The sequence below is a fragment of the Liolophura sinensis genome, chromosome 12 (genome assembly GCF_032854445.1).
Source record: "Liolophura sinensis isolate JHLJ2023 chromosome 12, CUHK_Ljap_v2, whole genome shotgun sequence".
NCBI classification, from domain to species: Eukaryota; Metazoa; Mollusca; class Polyplacophora; order Chitonida; family Chitonidae; genus Liolophura; species Liolophura sinensis.
The window spans coordinates 19,338,015-19,363,295 of NC_088306.1; the positions used below are offsets into that span (position 1 = coordinate 19,338,015).

The 25,281-nt window shown below is 38.2% G+C and overlaps 1 protein-coding gene across 1 annotated transcript; it reads left to right on the forward strand.

The window, feature by feature from the left end:
* The first annotated feature begins 593 nt into the window (after nucleotides 1-593).
* LOC135479495 (putative glycerol kinase 5) lies at nucleotides 594-22,471 on the forward strand. Its single transcript, XM_064759357.1, is given in 18 exon segments — nucleotides 594-651; nucleotides 1,524-1,790; nucleotides 3,207-3,300; nucleotides 4,484-4,559; nucleotides 5,011-5,103; nucleotides 5,465-5,579; nucleotides 6,293-6,338; nucleotides 6,653-6,744; nucleotides 6,746-6,790; nucleotides 7,635-7,708; nucleotides 9,364-9,424; nucleotides 11,948-12,074; nucleotides 13,825-13,929; nucleotides 14,696-14,746; nucleotides 17,306-17,349; nucleotides 17,663-17,826; nucleotides 20,852-20,985; nucleotides 21,526-22,471. Coding segments are annotated over 17 exon segments (1,629 nt in total). The 5' UTR covers nucleotides 594-651; nucleotides 1,524-1,631; the 3' UTR covers nucleotides 21,675-22,471.
* Nucleotides 22,472-25,281: the final 2,810 nt, after the last annotated feature.

A 25,281-nucleotide genomic window follows, 5' to 3' on the forward strand; every position in this document is an offset into this window, starting at 1 on the left:
CAAAATACGCCTTTTGTCAAAATAAGCCTTTTGTCAAGTATTGTTTAAAGAGCCTATATATATATATATATATATAAGAGATTTCGTATTTATTAATCAAATCAAACTTTCTGTATTAACCAAGAATAGCTTAAATTATTGTGATTTAGTAAATATCAAGCCCGTACTTCTAGGCCCAAATATTTATGGTGTTAAAATGATTGTAAAGTTTGAACAAGTTATATATAATGCACTTCGGCGGCTTTATAAATTTTAAGAAATTTACTACCGATTTCGAAAAACAACACAAGCACCCTTACTTTTCCCATACTAAAAGAAAGAAACCAGAATTTGTTTGTTTATTTGTTGTTTTTTATTTATTCATTTACTTATTTTTTATGTTTAACTATTTAAACATTTTTTTTTCACGTAAGTTTAGTTACATAGAATGTCCCTTTTACACCTTTAAAAACGCTTTAAAAATTGTGAACAGGCGATCGAGGGCGTCAGTCAAATGTTTTGAAATCTCCACGTTTACGTGCCTGTGCTTCCGCGAGTAAGGGAGAGTGTCGAGGTCTAAGGTCAATTTGAAAACGTGGTCGAATGGTCGAATAGACGAAACATTGGGAGAAACTGTGTACATTTCTAAGCACACGTGATACACAGAAAGAGGTACGACGGTGTCATGAGTATTAGCAAATGACGGCTGATGTTTGACCGTTGATGAATTATATCTCGTTTTGAAGAGAGCTAACAACAACAACAACATATGTAGCCTGAGACCTCGGTCTGAGGGTTGCTTATATATACTGAAACGCGGGGACCGCTGGTCTCGTGATGTACGCCTAACCTCATTTTAAAGGATCACAGCCGAGATCCTTGGCTACACTGCAAAGTGTCACTGTCAGTGTGGTAACTCTGTCCTTGGGTTCTACAAGGTTCTAGCAGTATAAGACAGGCAACAGCCTGACTGTTTGCACTGCTGGTTGCCCCTTTCCTGGAGACAGAGAGCACCGTGTTCAAGACATCCTTGAATTTCTGTCCTTTCTGGCTATTAGCCCTGGACCAGTAAATGTGCACTTGTTATGTTTGGACGACACTTACATAGTCATAACTGAGGTTCCTAATATTAAAAAAAGCAAACAAACTCATCCAGGTCTATCTTGCAATCATATTTAGAATTCAACGTTAATTTTTGTTTTTTGTTTTTAGAATTCTGTGAGTTATCTATTGTGTATTGACTTATCGTGCATTACAAATTAGGTATATTTTATCACTTTTCTCTGTTTTGAACATCAAGAAGTGTTCTACAGACTAATTAAAGAGCTTTGTCATTCAGCGGGACTCTTAGTTCCCCAAAATTCAAGTTGATAAAATCAAGGGAATGAAGTAAAATTTTAAATTTTTGGGATTAAGTTTCATACAGGCCTATGAATTATATACTTAATGAAACACTGTGTTTAACATATTGCTGTCAGTCTTGAATACAGTTTGCTCTTTTTGTATGTAAATATGTTGAATGTTATTTTTTCCCCTTGTTGTAGGTCACATTGTTGAAGCAGCCGGTTAAAGCTCATGTAAATTCTTGACCAGTGATGTGTGGTCCATTGATAAGACAACCTTTGGAACTGTGAGCTGACAAAAAAGAAAGAATGTCATTCACAGAGGGCGGGGAGGGGCTCACCCGCAGACGTTCCACACGGCGATCTGTAGTAAAGAGGTATATCTTGGCAGTTGACATTGGATCCACCACCCTACGGAGCCACGTCTATGATCAGAATGGCAGCATTAGAGGAACAAGCAGCAAAAAGGTGGGAAGAGTAGAAAAATGTTCTCAAAGATTGTATAACCATCCTTTAAAGCTTTCTGTTGGATGTAACCAGACAGTATCAGAAAAAAAAAGGGAAGGAATTTTTTTCTATGTTTTTTTTCATTCTGGCGAATGAAAATGATAGGAATTTTCCAGACATCGACATGGAAGGAAATGTCATCAAAATTCCTTAAAAAATTCATTAAACCTTTTATAGGACTGTCTATCAAGTTACATCCAGTGAACAGATTTTTAGTGATAGTCTAAAGTATAACATTTTAATATAGGCATTGAGTTTTCTTTGTGATATATTGGTTTTAAATGTTAACACTGTATTGTACATCTGGTTCACTAATTCACTTAGATAGTAGGCTTACTATTGTCTCAGAACCTTTTTTTTTGATTTTATTGGATATTTCTTGAGATCCTCAAAGTTTTTTCACTTGTAAATGAGCCCGCCACATTTACGGATCAAGAAAAACCAGAGCACCTGAAGTATAAATTATTCTCCAGTTGTCACATGACAGCAAGCAGTGAAGCTATTTAAAGAACTTAAATGCTTCAGTGTTTTCCAGCGTATTCACTTCTTTACAGCTATTTAATGTTCAAATGCTGGATACCCTAGGAAATTCAGTTATATAATGGTGAATATTGCCTGATAAATATGATTTAAATGGTTGAAAAAATCCCAAGTAATTTTACACTATATTTTGGTATATAAGGAATTAATTCCGGTTTCTTAATATTGGGAAAATAATTTAGCCCAAATTAACTTACTTAAAGGTTGTCCAAATTAAAAACCTGTATTTGTCCCTGAAATGATGGACACAGTCATCTCTGACCTACTTCACAAACAGTTTTACAAAGAAACTCATTATTCTTCTATCATAAAAGAACATTTAAATATCCAAATAGTTGTATAAATACATTTATTTATTTATTTGTTTGTTTGGTGTTTTACGCTGTACTCAAGAATATTTCATTTATATGACAGTGGAAAGCATTATTGTGGGAGAAAACATGGGAAAGATAGGGAAAATAGCAGAAAATTATAAATGAGACGAGCTGCTTGAAAATCTGGCTAATCTTTGATCTGGATTATGTTATCTGGCTATGAAACATTTCCCTGAACCTTAATCATTTAAAGCGGGGGCTCCAAAAACATATTTTCAATACTGGGACTTAATTTGTATTCAAGATGGTGGTTATTCCCACTAAATCATTTTTTTGTGTTTCTTTTTAAAATTGATCAAAATTCAAATTATCAAAATTTTATTGTTAATTTTCATCCCCTTTCTGGATTGTTAAGCTCACCCAGGCCTCTGTGAAAACCATTCCTGCAGAGGTAGGGCTTCCCTGGTTAAATAGAACAATTTTGATTTTAACTCACAAATTCACCATGTTACGGTTGTTTCAGGTGGAGGTGTTACACCCACAACCTGGGTGGTGTGAGGTGGACCCGGAAAAGCTGTTTGATGAGGTGGTGGATTGTGTCTGGCAGAGTATGACAGGTAACTGGCGGAAATAAAAGCATTTTGTTAACCTGAGAGATGGTTCATCAGAAGAGAACAATGTCACAACACCCTTTACTCTACACCCTCAGGAAAAAAATTTAGAGTACAGCTTACTTTGAAGGGTTGGTTGGTTTATTCCAAACAAATATATTTCTGATAATGACCCAAGCTCCTCACCTTTTTTTTTTTTTTTAACCGGCCCGGATATCACAGTTGGTAGAGCGTCCGCTTCGGGACCGGTAGATCCAGGATCAATCCTTGATCGAGTCACACCTAAGACTTTAAAAGAGGAAGTTGTAACTTCCTCGCTTGGCGTTCAGCATGAAGGGGATAGTGCAACGACTGGTTGACCCGTATCAGTATAATGGCTCGGGCGGGACGGCTTACTTGCCTTTGGTAAGTCATCTCAGTGAAGCAGCACTAAATAAAAGAGCGGTTGGAAATCCGTCCTGCAACAAGCAAGCACACTACACGTACATGCACCCTAATGATTCCTTCGTCGTCATATGACTGAAAAAATTGTTGAGTACGACGTTAAACCCCAAGCACTCACTCACTCCTCACCTTTTTGACGATACATGGTGATACTGATTTCCTGGCATGGATTTGTCTAAAATATAGTTATCTCTGCGTAAGCTTTGTTCAGCATTCTCAAATATGGAGTGTTTGGATATATCCTGCTTCTAATGGGAAATGTGTAAAACTCCACCAATTGTTGTAAACCCTAATTGTTCTGTCCCTTATTATGTCACAATTATTGATGTATGTGTGCTCATAAAATATATATGATGTACACACACATTGCTACATCACAGAAGAGAACAATATTCAGTTCTACTATCAGTCAGACCTACTGTGTAGCTTGTCGTTTAGTCCTCCCATTATCCTTGGGGGGTTTGGTGTCAAGAAGCAGTCAGTTGGAATCTTGCATAGTCTTACATAAAGTTGACTGAGACCGCTGGCCTTCCATTGTGTAATTGAAACATCATTGAGCATGGTGTTGAACAATGATCAAATAAATGAAATAAAAATTATATTTCTTCTTTTTTTCCCCCATATCTAAGTTTAACCTACAATCCTACACGTATCTACATGAAGTATATATATATATATATATATATATATATATATATATATATATATATATATATATATACACACATATCCTATGTTTGACTAGCTGCTGGAGTAAGGGCGGATCAAATTACCTGTATGGGTTTAACGACTCAAAGGAACACCTTTGTTACCTGGAATAGGTAAGTACAGTAGCCATGATGAAAGAGCAGTCTTTTTAAGCTGTAACATGACAAATATTTGGAATGAAAACTTGACAAGAATTTCATCATCAGAAGTCATATGAAACACTACAGTAGTGGGAAGGTCTGTCAGCAGCCTGTAGATGGTCGTGGGTTTCCGCCAGGCTCCGCCGGGTTTCCTCCCACCATTATGCTGGCCGCCGTTGTATAAGTGAAATATTCTTGAGTACGTCATAAAACACCATTCTTAAAAACACCAATCAAATAAATAAATAAATGAAGCCACTACAGCAAAACAGATGGGTAAGTGGAAAGTATCGAACTTGAACGATATATCCGCCATTGATTTCTAACAAACTGATTTGGCCTCGGGGAATTCATGTCACTCGGTTGCTTCTATCCATTGTGTTCTGACAGTCATTACCTGTTGTCGTATATTGCCTGTTTCCAGAGTGACGGGTGAGCCATATCACAAGATGATCACATGGCAGGACATGAGAGCTCGAGATTACGTTGAAGAGTGGAATCGCTCTTATACCATGAAGTAAAAATGCTCCTTGTTTGGAAAGTTTTCTTAGTATGCAGTGAGATTGAATTAACTGTTTAAGTGGTGTTATCTTTTAATGATTATGCCTCTTCATTTATACATGTGTATCATTGATAACAAGGATTTCGATAATTTTTCTGAATGTTTGTTTATTTATTTATTTTATTTTTATTTTGATTAACAGCTCTGAAAGGAAAAGCTCTTCTGAATAATTTGAAAAAAAGTAAAATGCAAATTAGAAAAGGAGTGGGCTTCGTCTCATTCATTTCTAAACTGAGTTTGTCTTGTTCTGATTGAACTAACAGCTAACTCACACGCTATGAATTTTCTTTAATGATACAACAAGACAGTTTAAAAGATAAACTGTTTGGGTTTGATTTCAGATGTTCAATGGAGGTTCAAAACTGTTACATTTCCTGACAAGACGAAAGCGTTACTTAGCCGCCAGTGTTCTCAGGTTCTTATCTCCACAGGTAGCTGTACACTTTATCTTGCATCTCAGTGGACCCTCAAGGGCTTACATGCAAAGATACATCTCTGTATATATGCCCCTGGCCTACCCAAAGTCTTCCACAAATTTGAAAAACTAAATATCACAAATATAATTCACTGTAAATCTTTGACATGTTCATGCACTGAAACACTCCTTTTCCATGGAATTTATTCATACAGTTATTATGAAAATGATTCTAAAAATGATTTGTTTATATCATTAAAGATGCAAGCTTCATAAAACTGTGCAAATTATCTTTCTACACCCATAGTTTTTCTCAAAAATGTGTCAAAATATTGTATGCAGAGGTGGGTGAAAAGGTTGAAGAATTGGAGTAGTTTTTTTTTTTTTTAAATTTTTTGATTCAAATTACTGTTACTTTAGTAGTGAATTTAATCTTTAAAACATTGACAAATACGGCTTTTATAATAATATTCATCACAAGTTACATGTGACTGAGCGCTTTACTTGCCTAATTCGTTGAGGATTTAGGAGGCATGTGTTGACTAAATCAGTGGGCCCTGTCACAGCTGTGACCCATTACACAGTGTAAAACGGAAACTGTTACTTGCTGTTTAAGGATAATTCAGGTGTTTTTATTTACACATTTTATAGATAACATAAAAGTGAAAACTTAAAATACATATGTGTTGGATATAACTCATCGTCTGTTCAATTTTGTATGAATTTCAGGTATCCATGAGACTGTTGTGGGTTTTGGATAACATTGATGGGGTGAGTTAGCAGTGTTTTTAAAATGGCTCTTCTTCCTGTGAAAGTGTGAAATTCTTGGTAGAATGCGTCTAGCTTGGATCATCTGAACTATACCTGTATTCTAACGTCCTGTACCATGGTATAAGTTCTCACAAATCGACTTTAGGTGGCATCAAATTCATGTGGTATCATTTAATTTTCATAGTGTCTTTTATTCTCAAAAACAACAAATAAACGCCATTCAATCTGTCCAGCAGAGGTTTTTTACTCTTTGTACAAAGTGAGGAGGTAACTGTGATAATGAGATGTATTAGTCAGTGGTAACCTCCCTTGTAATAGGTGAAGCTTGCAGCCAACAAGGTCACATGGTATTCGGATGCATAGAGACTTGGCTGATTTGGAAACTGACTCGTGGGGCGACGTTTGCCACTGGACTACTCGTGTGCCAGTGCCACTGGCTTGTTTGACCCCTTTCAGGTGAGAATTGTCAAGACAGTTTTGAGTGCCTGAGGTCACTGGTTCAAAACCCACAGTTGTCTCCTTTCCAGTTTTCTCTGCTATACCCAGAGAGTGAAGGTCTCAGATATCGATAATACTTGTACTTCAACTACTGTATGAATGACTTCTGCTAATCTGAAGTTAAATACTCTTGTATATAGCATAAAACTACCCTTGAAATAAGGAAATGAACTTCTGCTGGCCAAGCTGTATAATGGGTTCTCCCTGGAGAGGACTAACCCTTTGAGCAATGAGATCATGTGAGCAAATCCATCTCCACTAGCTGGTACATGGGGAGCTTACGTCAGATGGTTTGGCAGTCACTTGGAGAGGTGTAGGCTCTTTATCCATCTCTCACTTGTACTTCTCTATGGGAACAAGATTCGGTTAAGTTAATGACAAAACACCAGTTAAATAAATAAGTAACTGAATAAACCATGTATCTGTGGTCTATTTTCTGGGGATAGGCTCTGCCCAGTTCCTCCCACCGTAATGCTGGCCGCTGTTGTATAAGTGAAACATTCCTGAGTACGTCGTAAAACACGAATCAAATAAATAAAATAAATAAATCAGTGAATCAGTACAAAAGTGTCATTTCCTCTTACCATGAAGCTGGCTGTCATTGTATAGGTGAAATATTCTTGAATACGGCATAAAACTCCCTATCAAGCAAACAACCAAAGGTGTCAAGTTCTGATCTTAGCAATAGTTTTTCTTATATGCAGAGCTGAGGACATTTAATATCAGGTGTTAAGAGGTGTATTACTGATACCTTACAAAACTTGTTATCTCAAAATCTCCATAAATGTTAATCACTGTTTAGGTAGAGTGGAGCTCAGCCGTATGCAACCTTCTTGACATCCCCATGTCCATTTTCCCCAAAGTCCTGGATACAAGGTAAGCTGAATTAAATTTCACTGGGTCTGACACTTTATAAATTACATGAGGTGATATAAATTATTGATGATTATGAACAGGTGAGCTAAATTAATCCTGTACAGGTTAGCTGAATTAATCCTCACCAGTGAGCTGAATTAATCCTGTCCAGGTTAGCTGAATTAATCCTCAACAAGTTAGTGGAATTAAGCCTTACCCAGTAGCTGAATAAATCATCACCAAGTTAGCTGAATTAATCTCACCAAGTTAGCTGAATTAATCTCACCAGGTTAGCGGAATTAAGCCTCACCCAGTGAGCTGAATTAATCATCACCGAGTTAGCTGAATAATCCTCGCCAAGTTAGCGGAATTAAACCTCACCCAGTGAGTTGAATTAATCATCACCAAGTTAGCTGAATTAATCTCACCAGGTTAGCGAATTAAACCTCACCAGTGAGCCGAATTAATCATCACCGACTTAGCTGAATTAATCCTCACCAAGTTAGCGGAATTAAACCTCACCCAGTGAGTTGAATTAATCATCACCAAGTTAGCTGAATTAATCCTCACCAAGTTAGCTGAATTAATCTCACCAGGCTAGCAGTGAGTGGAATTAATCATCACCAAGTTATTTGAATTAATCATGACCAAGTGAGTTGAATTAATCATCTTCAAGTGAGTTGAATTAATCATCTTCAAGTGAGTTGAATTAACCTTCACCAAATGAGTTGAAGTAGCAATCACCTCACCAAGTTAGCTGAATTAATCATCACCAAGTGAGTTGAATTAATCATCTTCAAGTGAGTTGAATTATCATCTTCAAGTGAGTTGAATTAACCTTCACCAAATGAGTTGAAGTAGCCATCACCTCACCAAGTTAGCTGATTTAATCATCACCCAAGTGAGTTGAATTAATCATCTTCAAGTGAGTTGAATTATCATCTTCAAGTGAGTTGAATTAACCTTCACCAAATGAGTTGAAGTAGCCATCACCTCACCAAGTTAGCTGATTTATCATCACCAAGTGAGTTGAATTAATCATCTTCAAGTGAGTTGAATTATCATCTCCAGGTGAGTTGAATTAACCTTCACCAAATGAGTTGAAGTAGCCATCACCTCACCAAGTTAGCTGAATTAATCATCACCAGTGACTTGAATTTATAGTCACCAAGTTACATATAGCCATCACCAAATGAGTTGAATAGAGGAGTTTTGAGTTTGACTTTTTTTATCACAAAAGTTTTTAAAAAGCCTGTACGTGACCTGTAAAAAATGTAAAGAAACTATTTTTGATCATATTACTGCAATATGATGTCTGAAAAATGTTCAGTGATATAATAATAATTCATGTAGAGTGGACAAGAGATGGAGACAGTTGAGGAGCTGAATGTCTGTGGACATGAGATGATCCTAAACGAAAGAGGTGTCATTTGTGCCCCTGGAGCATGGTGAGGCAGTTGATCGGAATTAAAAATAATGTCAAAACTGGTAGCCTAGTTTTTATTACAGAAATCACAGGGTACATGACACAATAGGACTGTTTTTGCTCAGCAACAAAGCAGTCAGAACTCGAAACTGTTTTTGTTTATTATCACTGGGGTGTTTGAATTTAGAATTGTTGAAATAAACTACCTATATGTTTTTGTGGGTTTACTGATACTTCCCTTTTCTCCTAGTGGACATTTTGGAGAATGTGACTGCGAGTTGTTTGGAGTTGGGATTCCCATTTCAGCCGTGGTAAGTGTGTAATTTAGTAAGCTTTCTGTAAAGACATTCCCATTTCAGCCGTGGTAAGTGTGTAATCCAGTAAGCTTTCTGTAAAGACATTCCCATTTCAGCCGTGGTAAGTGTGTAATCCAGTGAGCTTTCTGTAAAGACATTCCCATTTCAGCCGTGGTAAGTGTGTAATCCAGTGAGCTTTCTGTAAAGACATTCCCATTTCAGCCGTGGTAAGTGTGTAATTTAGTAAGCTTTCTGTAAAGACATTCCCATTTCAGCCGTGTTAAGTGTGTAATCTAGTAAGCCTTCTGTAAAGACATTCCCATTGACAATGTAGAGGTTACTTCATTGCTGCAGAAGACACCCAACATGTCAGCCTGCTCCATTAGTAATATATCACAGGTCAACCGGTATTTCCCCTTTTGCTGAGCAGTAAACCAGGGAATTTCCAAAATTGCATGTATTAAGTTTGACCTAACTTTGGACTTTGGACAAATCCAAGTTTCTCGTTTACGAGACAGGCACTTTATCAGTATTACATTTATAAAGACTCATGTACTGCAGTGCGATTTAGATACTTATTTATTTATTTGATAGATGTTTTATGCTGTACTCAAGAATATTTCACTTATATGACGACGACCACCATTATGGTTTGAGCCCAGGGTGGAGCCCAGGGGAAACCCACAACAATCCGCAGGATGCTGGAAGACCTTCCCACATATGGCCGAAGAGGAAGCCAGCATGATCTGGATGAACTCACAGGGACAGCGTTGGTGAGAGGCTTCTGGGTCATTGTGCCATGCTGGTACGCTTACCACCTATCAGTTCAGTACGGTTTTGTATTTGAAAGGCGGTGGGAGAAGGGGAGAGTAAAAGTAATGTTTTATGAAAATGATCATAAGCTTTAGAGTCATTGCCTTTAAATGACTTGCAGACTAAACAAAAGCTTTGAAGAATATGTTAATTTTTTTTCCATACCCCATCTTTTAAGTTTGATCTTTTAAGTTTAAGTTACATAAGTAAATAAGAATAAATACAAATTAAAGTAGCAATTTGATGGTTTTGTGACAAATCAAAACAACTCATTGACTGCACAGATAAGCGCTCTTCGCTGCAGTCTGCAGGTTTGAACATTTCCAACTAGTGATAACGACATGACATGACCTACGTGTTGACAGTCCAGACCATTTTTGACCAGCAATCCTTACTGTGAAATAGCAATACATGTTGACAGTCCAGACCATTTGACCAGTAGTCGTTACCGAAAAATAGTAGTACATGTTGACAAAGCAGACCATTTGACCAGTAGTCGTTACCGAAAAATAGCAATACATGTTGACAGTGCAGACCATTTGACCAGCAGGCATTACTAAAAAATAGGAATACACGTTGACAGTCCAGACCATTTAACCAGGAGGCCTTACCGAAAAATAGGAATTAATGTTGACAGTCCAGACCATTTGACCAGGAGGCTTTACCAAAAAATAGTAATACATGTTGACAGTCTATACCATTTGATCAGCAGACCTGACCAAAAAATAGGAATACATGTTGACAGCATGGACGATTTGACCACCAGACCTTACCGAAAAATAGGAATTAATGTTGACGGTCCAGACCGTTTGACCAGGAAGCCTTACCAAAAAATAGGAATACATGTTGACAGTCTATACCATTTGACCAGCAGACCTGACCAAAAAATAGGAATACATGTTGACAGCCCAGACGATTTGACCACCAGACCTTACCGAAAAATAGGAATTAATGTTGACAGTCCAGACCGTTTGACCAGGAGGCATTACCAAAAAATAGGAATACATGTTGACAGTCTATACCATTTGACCTGCAGACCTGACCAAAAAATAGGAATTCATGTTGACAGTCCAGACGATTTGACCAGCAGACCTTACCGAAAAATAGGAATACATGTTGACAGTCCAGACCGTTTGACCAGGAGGCCTTACCGAAAAATAGGAATACATGTTGACAGTCCAGACTGTTTGACCAGGAGTCCTTACCGAAAAATAGGAATACGTGTTGACAGACTATACCATTTGACCTGCAGACCTGACCAAAAAATAGGAATACATGTTGACAGCTCAGACAATTTGACAGTACTGACAGTTGACCAGCAGACCTTACCGAAAAAGAGGAATGTCAGTGTAACTAATGTTAATGATAAGACTTCACGGCAAACATGCATTACGATCTGATGTTAAGAAAAGACACTGAGTTTCAAGCCGAACATATCAGATTGGTTTAGGTGGCATTTAGAAAGTGGTTTCAATTTATACATTTGATTGGTGTTTTATGAAAAATATTTCACTTATACAACATCAGGCAGCATTACGGTGAGAGGAAACCGAGCAAAGCCCGTCTGAAACCTACATCTATCCTCATACAATTAGAGGGGAAGAATGTGGTTTTAAGTATGAAACAGTGGTGTAGATGGTTAGGATGGCACTTTGCCCTGTAGTGACACAATAATGCCCTAAATCAACATCACTTCATTATCGAAATGTTGATTTCCAATTGCAGGTGGCCGATCAGCAGGCAGCCATGTTTGGGGAATGTTGCTTCGATGCAGGAGATGTGAAGTGCACCATGGGTACGGGCACATTCATCGATCTCAACACAGGAAGTAAACCCCATGCCTCTATAGCAGGTAATCTTTGAAAATCCTCTGCATCAGTTGTCCATGTCAAGTGGTTATGCCGATCTTGTTGTTCATGTATAAGACATTTACAGCCATGATAAAGCCATCAGACATGATGTTCCAGTCACAAAAACAGAAACATCAGGCTGACAAGTATTTATATCTCCATATTCCTTACTATCCCCGATAGCATGGTTGGTAGAGCATCCGCTTTGGGAGCAGTAGATCCAGGGTCAATCCTGGGTCGTGTCACACCTAAGACATTAAAAGAGGAAGTTGTATTCAGCATGAAGGGGATAGTGGAACGACTGGTTGATGGCTCGGGCTGGTCGGCTGACTTGCCTTTGGTAGGTCATCTCATTGAAGCAGCACTAGATTAAAGAGGGGTGGAAATCCATCCTGCAACAAGGAGGCACATAACATGCACTCGTCGTCATATGACTGAAAAATTGTTAAGTACGTCGTTAAACCCCAACCACCCACTTGCTCTCTCCTTATTCCTGACACCAGACTATCGGCATAAGTTTGAAAAGAGATCAAAACTTCGTTTTCTCTACACTTGGTCAAAATGTGATAATTGCGTTGGTAGACCATATTTAGAAGAAAGAAACCGAAGGCCGATTTCACAAATTTTTTTCTGATTTAAGTAAAAGTTTATTACCTCTCCACAGGACATTGTAATTATACACATCTTAAGATTTAAAATTTTAATATACATAAGCTCTGAACTTTTATTTGAAATTTAGTCTTAATTTAAAACTGGCTTTGTGGAATATACCCCAGGGGCTGTTTCTCAAAGGGGTCTTCAGGTTATGCGGGCCTATTTACCATGGCATCACATACCGACAGTATATGTTGCTTTGGTATTTGTGACCGGCGTAACATTACGACCCCTTTGAGAAACAGCCCCCAGGTCCTGAATAATAAAGGAATAATCATGAATATAGTTTCATCCTGGAGAGAAAGTAGAAGAAGGAAATAAAGTCAAGATCATGAGACAGAGCACTGAAAATTGTATCTGAACCTGTATCCTCGTGTATTCTCTTGAAGAGAGGGCCTCAGTTGGTTAGCAGCGCGCTAGTGTAGCGTAATGACCCAGGAGCCTCTCACCAATGTGGTTGCTGTGAGTTCAAGCCCAGCTCATGCTGGCTTCCTCTTTGGCCGTACGTGGGAAGGTCTTTCAGCAACCTGCAGATGGTCGTGGGTTTCCCCCAGGCTCCCCCTGGTTTCCTCACACGATAATGCTGGCCGTAGTCATGTAAGTGAAATATTCCTCAGTACAGGGCAAAAAAACAAATAAAATAAATAATTCAATGCTTTGAAATACTTGAAGTTTAAGGTGTTCTTTAGGTATTCACACGAACAGTTAAAATAAAACGGTCAGCTGAGGCAAATTGACAAGAGGTTGTACTCAACAGGTTACATGCCATGTGACCACTTGCCCACTGTTACACTGTTGTTGTTGCTCTAGTTTTACACCCTATACTGTAGACTTTTTATGCCATATTCATAGCGTTGGGTGGCAATGCAATTGAAGGCAAATGTGGTCACTGTGAGTTCAAGTCTAACTCATGCTGTCTTCCTCTGCAGTCGTAAGTGGGAGTCTCTTTCAGCAACCTGCGGATGGTTGTAAGTTTCCTCCCACCATAATGCTGGCCGCCTTTTTATAAGTACAGCGTTAAATACCATTTAGATAAATAAGTGATCGCAGGTCGACATGATGTCACAATCGTTGCATTTTCATTTCTCATTATTTTAGGGCTTTATCCTCTCATCGGGTGGAAGATCCAGGACGAGCTGGTGTACCTTGCAGAGGGGGTGGCCTCAGACACAGGAGTAGCCATGGAGTGGGCAAAGAGCATAGGTAAACTATCGTATAGAAGGTTGTTTTGTCATACCTGGTTGTCAGTTTACATGTACTCTGAAGTGTGTTAAAAGGTTCTTTGTACGAGGGGATCAGCTAAGCACTCACTGTAGCAAATGTCAAGGGGGACTGGCGTCTTTGGTGGGTGTTTTGAGCTCAGTTTGAATACATGTAGAATATATCCACTAATTCCGTGTACGTGGGAAGGTCTGCAAGCAATCTGCAGATGGTCATGATTTTTCCCATGCTCTGCTCAGTTTCCTCCCAACATAATGCTGGCCACCATCGTATAAGTGAAATATTCTTGAGTATGGCGTAATTCACCAAACAAATAAATAAACAGATATCACAACTTCTTGTCAAGGGCATGTACTGTGATGTGTTATACAGTATATGATGCATCTTGCATCTTTGAGCTCAGTTCAACATCAAGAATGGGGGCCTTTATCGCCGGGGGAAGTGGGGCTGTGGTAACATGGAGCATGGACTCAGGAGCCTAAATAAAAGGCTGCTAAAATCTAGCAGTCTGTGTATTTTAGAAATTCTAAAAAGATAAATTGAACTATTTTTATAGACAGTGTTTACTTATCTTTCTTTTGACATATACTCCACTACCGTTACGTGTATATTTTGATTTTGTTTTTAGATTAGATTATATGCTCTTGATCCTAGTACATGTATGTCTTCTGATGCAAATGTTATCAAACGAAAATGAATTTGTGTTCTCAATATGTCCTCCAAAAAAAAAATCTTCCTTTTTAACCAGGATTGTGTGAAGACGTATCAGAAATGGCCGCCCTGGCAGAATCTGTTGAAGGTATGTTGAACGCAGGGATTTTAGACCCAAGTATTCGTTGGTAAAATTCAGTTAAAAACTCAAAATGGGGGTACCAAAAACTCCATTCTGTATTTTTCGGGTATAGGTACTCAAGTTTTTGGCTAAAAACTCAGTTGCATTCAAAAATATATGCCTAGCAATGAGCGGTCGACTTCAATCGCCAACGGCTGCATCCGTGACAGGCAGAAGATTCATGTGGGTATTGGCTGCAATTAAATTAAAATTAGGCTTTTAAATATATGTGAACTATGGTGATAAGGTTTTGTGATTATAAATGAAAGTGGGAGTCCATTCGTATTTAGTTTGATCAATCTTGGGTGTGATAGTAGTAGATACAACACGAGCGGGTTTCCAATGAATGTCGTTCTGATACACGCTATCCCATTGGCTGAGGGCCTCCTGTGGACCAATGAGTGAACCTCTAATAAATTAGGAACTGTATACAACAGTGCAATGGCTGTTTGACAGCTATGGCAATGCTAGCGGTTTCTGACCGGGCTACAGAGGACGATTAAAACCGAAAACAATCTAAAACTAATCGTGTTGCTTGACCTCATGAATGACTGGCTCCGATAATGGTGAATTAATTTATACGTTTTACGTTACACTGCTCAAAAGGTGACGCGTCACTTTGCCAGTTGATTAAAAATGGATGTATTTACTCGTCAGTCAAAGGCCTGTGCGATAACAAGTGACACCTCGTAGATTTTCGTGTACTGCTCATAGTAGGCACGAATGTCATCTCCTTGTATAGTGATAATAAATCCCCCATGGTTTTAATCTCTGATCCAGATCACGAGGATTGGCTAGACCACAGGAAACAATCAAGGATTAAAGCCACTCTTGATAATACCCGTTTGACGTGCTTGAGTCATTTCAGTCATATTGAAAGATTTTTTTCAGTTTTTCCTGGATCTTGAAAATTTATTCTGGTGACCACATCTTTGAAGTAAATCCGCATACACTTGAGAGCAACACTTAATATTTGGCTTTTGTCCAAGTCTGTAATATTGTAACATATTGTAACATATTGCTTTTGTTCATCCCACGTATGAACCGTTTTGCTCATGGACATTGATGCACCAATTGAAACAGCTAGTTGGCTTACAACCCTGGCATGCCTTGAGCATCTGACCAATGCGATCGCAAGGAGTTCAGGTCAAGCTCATGTTAGCTTCCTTTCTATTCGTATGTGGGATGGTCTTAAAGCAACCTGCGGAAGGTTGTGGGTTTCCTCCCACCATAATGCTGGCTTATGTAAGTGAAATACTCCGGAGTACGGTGTAAAACACAAATCAGATAAATAAATATAAAAAAATATAAATATGAAATAAAAAATAAGTAAAAATAATTCCAGTTGTGTGTTTGTCACAAACAGGGGATTGACCACAAGCAGAACCATATTCTGGAAAGAGCCTAATAAATCAATCCTTAACACTTCCATTTGTACATAAGAAAATAACTTGAGGATACTGGGCCTTCTTTCACAAAACTTCGTAATTCACTCTTTCATAACTTTTCTTGTAACTGATCTCACCTTATGACACTATGTAACAGTGGCAACGTCTTTTACAAAAAAAAAAAAAAAATCACGAGAAATCATGAGTGACAAAGTTTTGTGAAAGTGGCCCCTGGTTCTTTGAGTTTCATGTACACATGGGTGATAAATGTGTGACATCTTTCTGCCTTAAGACAATGGGTGTGTACTGTGTGATAAATGTGTGACATCTTTCTGTCTTTAGACATTGAGGGTGTACTGTGTGATAAATGTGTGACATCTTTTTGCCTTCAGACAATGGGGGTGTACTGTGTGATAAATGTGTGACATCTTTTTGCCTTCAGACATTGGGGGTGTAATGTGTGATAAATGTGTGACATCTTTCTGCCTTCAGACAATGGGGGTGTACTGTGTGATAAATGTGTGACATCTTTCTGCCTTCAGACATTGGGGGTGTAATGTGTGATAAATGTGTGACATCTTTCTGCCTTCAGACAATGGGGATGTACTGTGTGATAAATGTGTGACATCTTTCTGCCTTCAGACATTGGGGGTGTAATGTGTGATAAATGTGTGACATCTTTCTGCCTTCAGACAATGGGGGTGTACTGTGTGATAAATGTGTGACATCTTTTTGCCTTCAGACAATGGGGGTGTACTGTGTGATAAATGTGTGACATCTTTCTGCCTTCAGACATTGGGGGTGTAATGTGTGATAAATGTGTGACATCTTTCTGCCTTCAGACAATGGGGGTGTACTGTGTGATAAATGTGTGACATCTTTCTGCCTTCAGACATTGGGGGTGTAATGTGTGATAAATGTGTGACATCTTTCTGCCTTCAGACAATGGGGATGTACTGTGTGATAAATGTGTGACATCTTTCTTCAGACAATGGGGGTGTATTGTGTGATAGATGTGTGACGTCTTTCTGCCTTCAGACAATGGGGGTGTACTGTGTGATAGATGTGTGACATCTTTCTGCCTTCAGACAATGGGCGTGTACTGTGCAATAAATGTGTGACATCTTTCTGCCTTCAGACAATGGGGGTGTCTACTTTGTTCAAGCTTTCAGTGGTCTTCAGGTAAGAATCACTTTTGAACACTGTTATGTGGAGATATTCAAATAAATAAATATCACTTGTTTGGATAGATTTACCCATAATTAGAAATCAGGCCGTCTCATTTTCATTTTCTCATTTTTTCCTATTTTTCCTATCTCTCCCGAGTTAATTTTGTCAGAAAAGGGTGTTTCAAAGACACTGTGTGTGAGTTTAAGTGTGTTTGATACATACATGTATCAGTAGACCTGTTTCACAGTCACAGAGATAATGAGGGAAAACCGTGATATTGTGGATGTGATGTTGGTCTACCATTGTGCTGTTGATTTTGTTTCAGGCTCCTATCAATGATGACACAGCTGTGACGACCTTGATTGGACTGACCCCAAACACAACAAAAGCTCACATTGTCAGAGCCTTACTGGAATCTGTGGCCTTCAGGTTCAAGCTTCTTTATGAGACTCTGCTCAGTGAAACCAGTATACCACTGTCCCATATAAGGTATGTTCTAACGTAGTCATGGTATACCACTGTCCTTTGTAAGGTATGTTCTAATGTAGTCATTGTACACCACTGTCCTGTGTAATGTATGTTCTAACGTAGTCATGGTATACCACTGTCCTGTGTAAGGTATGTTCTAACGCAGTCATGGTGCACCACTGTCCTATGTAAGGTATGTTCTAACGTAGTCATGGTACACCACTGTCCTATACAAGGTGTGTTTTAAAGTATTCATGGCATTCCACTGTCCTATATAAGGTATGTTCTAACGTAGTCATGGTATACCACTGTCCTATTTAATGTATGTTCTAACATAGTCATGGTATACCACTGTTCTACACAAGGTATGTTCTAACGTAGTCATGGTACACCACTGTCCTGTGTAAGGTATGTTCTATCGTAGTCATGGTACACCACTGTCCTATGTAAAGTATGTTCTAATGTAGTCATGGTACACCACTGTCCTATGTAAGGTATGTTCTAACGTAGTCATGGTACACCACTGTCCTATACAAGGTGTGTTTTAAAGTATTCTTGGCATTCCACTGTTCTATATAAGGTATGTTCTAACGTAGTCATGGTATACCACTGTCCTACACAAGGTATGTTCTAACGTAGTCATTGTACACCACTGTCCTGTGTAATGTATGTTCTAACCTTATCATGGTACACCACTGTCCTATATAAGGTATGTTCTAACGAAGTCATGGTATACCACTGTCCTACACAAGGTATGTTCTAATGTAGTCATGGTATACCACTGTCCTATACAAGGTATGTTCTAACATAGTCATGGTATACCACTGTCCTACACAAGGTATGTTCTAATGTAGTCATTGTACACCACTGTCCTGTGTAATGTATGTTCTAACGTAGTCATGGTACACCACTGTCCTATACAAGGTGTGTTTTAAAGTATTTATGGCATTCCACTGTCCTATATAAGGTATGTTCTAACGTGGTCATGGTATACCACTGTCCTACACAAGGTATGTTCTAATGTAGTCATGGTATACTGTCCTGTGTAAGGTATGTTCTAACATAGTCATGGTATAGCACTGTTCTATACAAGGTATGTTCTAACGTAGTCATGCTATACCACTGTCCTGTTTAATGTATGTTCTAACGTAGTCATGGTACACCACTGTCCTATACAAGGTGTGTTTTAAAGTATTCATGGCATTCCACTGTCCTATATAAGGTATGTTCTAACGTAGTCATGGTATACCACTGTCCTACACAAGGTATGTTCTAACGTAGTCATGGTACACCACTGTCCTGTGTAAGGTATGTTCTAATGTAGTCATGGTGTACCATTGTCCTATTTACGGTGTGTTCTAACATAGTCATGGTACACTACTGTCCTATACAAGGTGTGTTCTAACATAGTCATGGTATACCACTGTCCTATATAAGGTATGTTCTAATGTAGTCATGGTATACCCTTGTCCTATATAAGGTATGTTCTAATGTAGTCAGGGTATTCCACTGTCCTATACAAGGTATGTTCTAATGTAGTCATGGTATACCATTGTCCTATACAAGGTGTGTTCTAATGTAGTCATGGTATACCATTGTCCTATACAAGGTATGTTCTAACGTAGTCATGGTATACCCTTGTCCTATATAAGGTGTGTTCTAACGTAGTCAGGGTATTCCACTGTCCTATACAAGGTATGGTACAGCCAAATCCTAACCTTAACTCCTCCTCTCATCTTGGCCCTGTGGTCGGCGTGTGATACACAGACCATAAACGGACAATGGGCCGACAGTGAGCAAATCTGCTGTCATCACTGGTGTATCATCCATCCACCATACATGGATGGTGGCTAGGTCATGGCGCCATGATCGGCGGAGGATTGTATGACATTTTGACCCGATCAGTACCCTAATTCTTCTAATTTTGGGGACAGATATTAGTAGAGTTGAAATTAGAATATTACATTTCTTTACCAGTCCTTTTGAAAAATATTAAAAGATATGAGTATGTTTTTCATTAGGTAGTCTACCCATGTGAGAAAAACGAAATTCAGTATTCCTGCTAGAATTACATATATGTAGGGTGAAATGAGCAGACCAGGTGTGCCAAAAATTAGACGAAATTGGGTAGTTGTAGTTCCAGTTTAGACTTGCAGATTTATTTTTATTCCCTGTCCAGTGCCCTTCCACATTCAATAAACTGGCATACTATGTGGTAACCTTGAGTGCTGGACATAGAATTTACATTTAGCAAGCTCCCTCTGGGCTTATCGTGACCGGGTCATGTATTAAAGTCGTCTGACGAAGAAGTCATCAATATAGCGAAAGCATTTACACGATTGAAGTCAGCATGTCCACAACTACATGGCAGTTGTTCCAGGAAACAATAATAAATCATGATCAGTATACGCCTTCCATGTATGATGGCCCCAGGATCGTGTCGCCAATTGTGTGGGGATCTGCGTATGGCCCGCGGACGGTCAAAGTATCGTACGCTGACTGTCCATGAGATGTTGGGCCACAGTGTGTAGAATTTAAGGTTAGAATCTGGCTGTACCGAATGTTATACTGTAGTCAGGGTATACCACTGTCTTGTACTAGGTATGTTCTCCTCTAATCATGGTATACCACTCTCATATATAAGATATACATGTATATCATACTGTAAAATGGTATACCGCTTTTCTATATCAGGTAGTTTATGTGGTAAACATTGGTGTAACATAATTGTCATACATCAGATATATACATATGTGCTAAATGGTAAGCCATGTTGTAATCACAGTATCTGATATGAGTTTATACACTGTTGCCTGAGGTGTCTTTCGCATGATTATATAGTGAGGCAGCACTATATAATGTGCCTGACAACTCTGAGGCATCCTGCCACAGAGAGGAAGTATCATATCATATCATATATCGAAACTAGGTGATGTTGAAAGTAATGTCTAATTAACCTCGAGAACTCGGCCAACAGACGAAAATGTAGGTCTGCGGGACACCAGCACCATTTCTCTAAAGGTGTAGTTCGTGGTTTATCCTACAGGGCAGACGGAGGCGTGTGCTCTAACAACTTTGTGATGCAGCTAGTGTCTGATCTCATTGACCAATCAGTGGACAGGGCTAAACAGGCTGATATGACAAGTCTAGGAGCGGCTTTCCTGGCGGGACTGGCAGCAGGTGAGCTATAGTTGGGGTTTAATTTGTAAATAATGAACACAGTTGAAATACATTATGCATGTAGTTTGGACAAGAAGGAAGTAATGCTGTGAGGTGGCATCATTTTTTACAGGTTTCTGTTTTAATCATCATTTAGCTGATCTTTAGAACAATGTATTTTTCTTCATATTTTTAAAATGCAGTTGCATGGGCTGTTAGCATTTATTTCTATGCCGTTGTTGAGGGCCTGTGGGAAGAGCAAATACTGTATCTTACCTGAAGTTTGGTGGAAAAAAAGGCATTTTCAGATGGACCTAAGGGCTTTAAAATTATACCCTAATTCTTCGAATTTTTGGCACAGATATTCGATGTCGTAGTGCCGAAAGCAGAATATTACATTTTACTTTTTGGAAAGTTAAAGATATGAATATGTTGTTCATTAGATGGTCTAACCACGTGAGAAAAAAGAAACTAAATATTCCTGTTACAATTACATGTACACTGGCTGAAAAGAGGAACATGCAAACATGTTGTCATTCAAAAGCGACTTCTTTTCTTCAGGTATTTGGCAGTCGAAAGACGAGTTGCGGGCCATCCGGAAATCAGATTGCGTTTTCAAGCCCCGGCCTACTTGGTCTACATACAAGGACGTCATCAATACCTGGGATAGAGCGGTGAATAGATCAAAACATTGGTACAAGCCCTCCTGACCTTCAACCTTTGGCCTTTAGGGGGCTTCACCACCAAGTTGACCTTGTGCCTTTATTGACAGCCAGCTGCCCATTGGCTGTGGATGTGCCAGATATCATTATGCAAATTTATTTTCAAACCTGACAGTTTTATTATCTTCACCAAATCACTGAACAGTACGGGTAAACCTTAAGTACCGGGAATGAGCATTGTTTAATTTCAAAGAGGATTATTAGGTTAAAACTTATTTTTTTATGTTGATACAAGGAGCTGTGAGTCGATTGCATAAAATTTTGATGTTGTAAGATCGTTGCTTTCAGGATCCTCCATGATGTGATATTTTCCAGTGTACCTGTGCGGTAATTGAAAAACGATATTGCGGTGATCTATACAGTACATAACTTGATTAATCAAGAGTTTTAGCTGCATATCAATCATAATGTTAATGTTTCTTATGATATCATTGAATGAATGAATGAATGAATCAGTGAATGAATGAATGATTACATCTTATTATTTATACATCAGTGAAATTCCAGTATTTCCTTCGCTGATAAAAATGATATCTTCACTAGGTTGATATCACTTTTGTTATTACATTTTGCTATTACACTGCTGGAAACCTTGACTCATGACCCACAGTCGACTTTGCTGGAACTACTTTTGTACATGCCGTCTGCTGCATTCACGTCTGGATTTCACGTCTGCCGTGAAATCTTCGTCGACTGCATCACAAGGCTGTGCATTTCCGCACAATATATATAGTTCTCCAAAAATAGAGGTAGAAAATAGGTACATAAATACCTATATGCCATTAGCATTATACAAAGCACCTTTGTAGAATGTATAATTACTTACAGACAGCGTTTGAAACTGTAAAAAGGTTTTGTGAGTGCGGACGTGAACGAAATTGCAGCGTGTATGCATAGAATCAGAAACACGACGCAGATGGCACATTGCCTAGTTTTTTTCACGGATGCAACATTTAAAGTGATATGCATTTATATACATGTAGAGAAAATGTCTGGATATAAATAATAAATAGAATATTGCACAGTGAAGGTTGAATACCATAAATATTGTTCTCGTGAAAGGTAGAAATAATAATGGGTTATCATTTCTACCTCTCATTCCTCTTAGGGCCACTTATCAAAATGACTGAAGTACTGGCACCAAAATATCATTTTAAGGCCTTCAGTGCATTTTTACAGGCCAAACTTTGGGTGAAATGCATTCATTTTTGATCAACATAATTCTTTTGTGTACATATTATAGTATTTACATTTGTAGAGATGTAGGACTATTTTCATAGTTTTGCTTTCCACAACATTTTCAAAGTTATTTGGGGGAAAATATATAGGAACATGAATGCTTTCTAATTTACATAATGATACATTGTGCGATACATTTTTTTTTTAAATAAATGTATTCTTCTGGCCCCAGGATCACGAAGCGATTTTATACTTCAATCAAAAGTCAAAACTTCAATCATTAAATTTTGTATATTCCTTTGCCTTATTTTAGCTGAAATTTGTTCTACAATAACTTAACCAGAGTTTACGTTGTCAAGCAAAATTTTGAAATTGTAACAACAAGAAACAACAATTTTAACCTGATTTGAAATTTCGACTTTTGTAAGCCTAAGATTGCTTGATGATCCGAGAGTCGGATATTTAAATCATTGTTAAGATACAAAGATCATAGGTTCTTGAAGGTTTCTTGGGTCAATTCAAAGCCTTACAAACTTCAGAAATCTGGAAAATTTGTTGTCTTTGTACTGGTTTACAAAATTGATGGTGTTGATGTACTGTGATATTGCTGTGAAAAGACAGTATGATCGTCAGACGAGTTTGTCAAACATATGGGTCTCTATTACTGACTTTATTACAGTTTGTTACTTTGATGTTATTTGTATACAGTGTGACAGTCACATGAATCAAGTGTGTGTTAAGCTTGATCTCAATGTTTACAGCAAGATACAAGAACTTATTTGTCTTCCAAAAAAAAATGTCTGAAAACTGCAAGTCCGGGAAAATTGCAAATCAAGGAAAACTGTGAGTCCAGGAAACTGAGTCAGGGAAAAACGTTGAGGGAGGAAAAGCTGTGGGTCTGAAAACTGAGTCAGTGAAAACTGAGTCAGGAAACTGTGAGTTTGGAAAAACTGGGTCCTGCAGAACAGCATTTATGGAGCTAAGCACATCCTTCTGTATCAAGGATGCACAAAATGTTTCTTATGTTAAATATCTTTGTTGTTTAGGAATTCCCTTTGAGACACATTGTCACATTGTCTGCAAGTGTCAACATTTCATCACTCACTCACTAGTACACATACGCAGTACATGTGCCTGTCATTGCACATGTGTAAAGGCTTTTGTGATTACACGAAAAAAAAAAAAAAAATTTTCGCAGTTTTTTAAAATCAAAACACCTTTTTCTTCCAGACACATAATTTGATTGCTACATGCCCTTAATTAGGCAACACCAGTTAAAGTTGTTGTTTTAAGGGCAGATTTTTTTTTGAATGTTTGAGGAGGGTATGAAAATAAAATGTAACTTAAAATTCACAAATTTTGTGGGAAATTTGGACTGTCTCCCCAATTTTCTTGTTGAAGACGTTTAGTTTACATGATAGAAAAGCTTTGGAAAACAGGAAAATCATAATATCAAGATTATACAAACTAAAAAGGTGGATTTTCGTTTAATTTTTGTTTTGTTTTTGGATGTTTTATTGTTTGTTTTCCCGTGAAACACAAAATAAAATTTGTTTCACTTTAATTCTCCATGAAATTGTACTTTTATGCATAAATACTTACATTTACATTTTTTTTTTGTATTTATCTATCGCGTAGATTTTGTATCATATTTCCACGTTTATTCCAAGTTTTGTTTTGTACATACAAATCGAACTCTGCTGTATTGTTACAGAGTAGACAGATTTATCTCCCAGCAGCCTGATGAAGTAGAAGAGGTGTATGACTTGTTGTATGAGAAACAGTTACAAGAACTTCATGCTGCATGACACGAAACCAAGTGAAGTTAGAAAAAATTTACACATCATGATCATGTAAATTCATTTTATGACTGAAAGGCTTCCATTGTTTTGGTAAATTAATATTGTGAAGGATATTGTGTTGATGTATTAGGCTTACAGGCTTCAATAAATCCAGACAGCCTAGGTCGTAAACACGAAATTCAGTTTATCACGAAATTTGTTCATCATGCCCTCATTTGTTTTATGTATTTTGATTATGTTTAGTGCACTTTAGCACTATATACAAGAATGTATTCTGTTACAGTTTGCTATGCTATTATTTCCTGTAATGTTACTAGTATGCATAATTAGCATGTGCTGTGAAAGGGTTCATGTATGAGTTGTGAAACAGGATATCACAATATACGTAATACATTCAGTAAGCTGGGGACCTCTGTGGCTCAGTTGGTTAGCGCGCTAGCACAGCGTAATGACCCAGGAGTCTTTCACCAATGCGGTCGCTGTGAGTTCAAGTCCAGCTCATGCTGGCTTCCTTTCCGGCCGTAAGTGGGAAGGTCTTTCAGCAACCTGCAGATGATCGTGGGTTTCCCCCAGGCTCTGCATGGTTTCCTCCCACCATAATGCTAGCCGCGGTC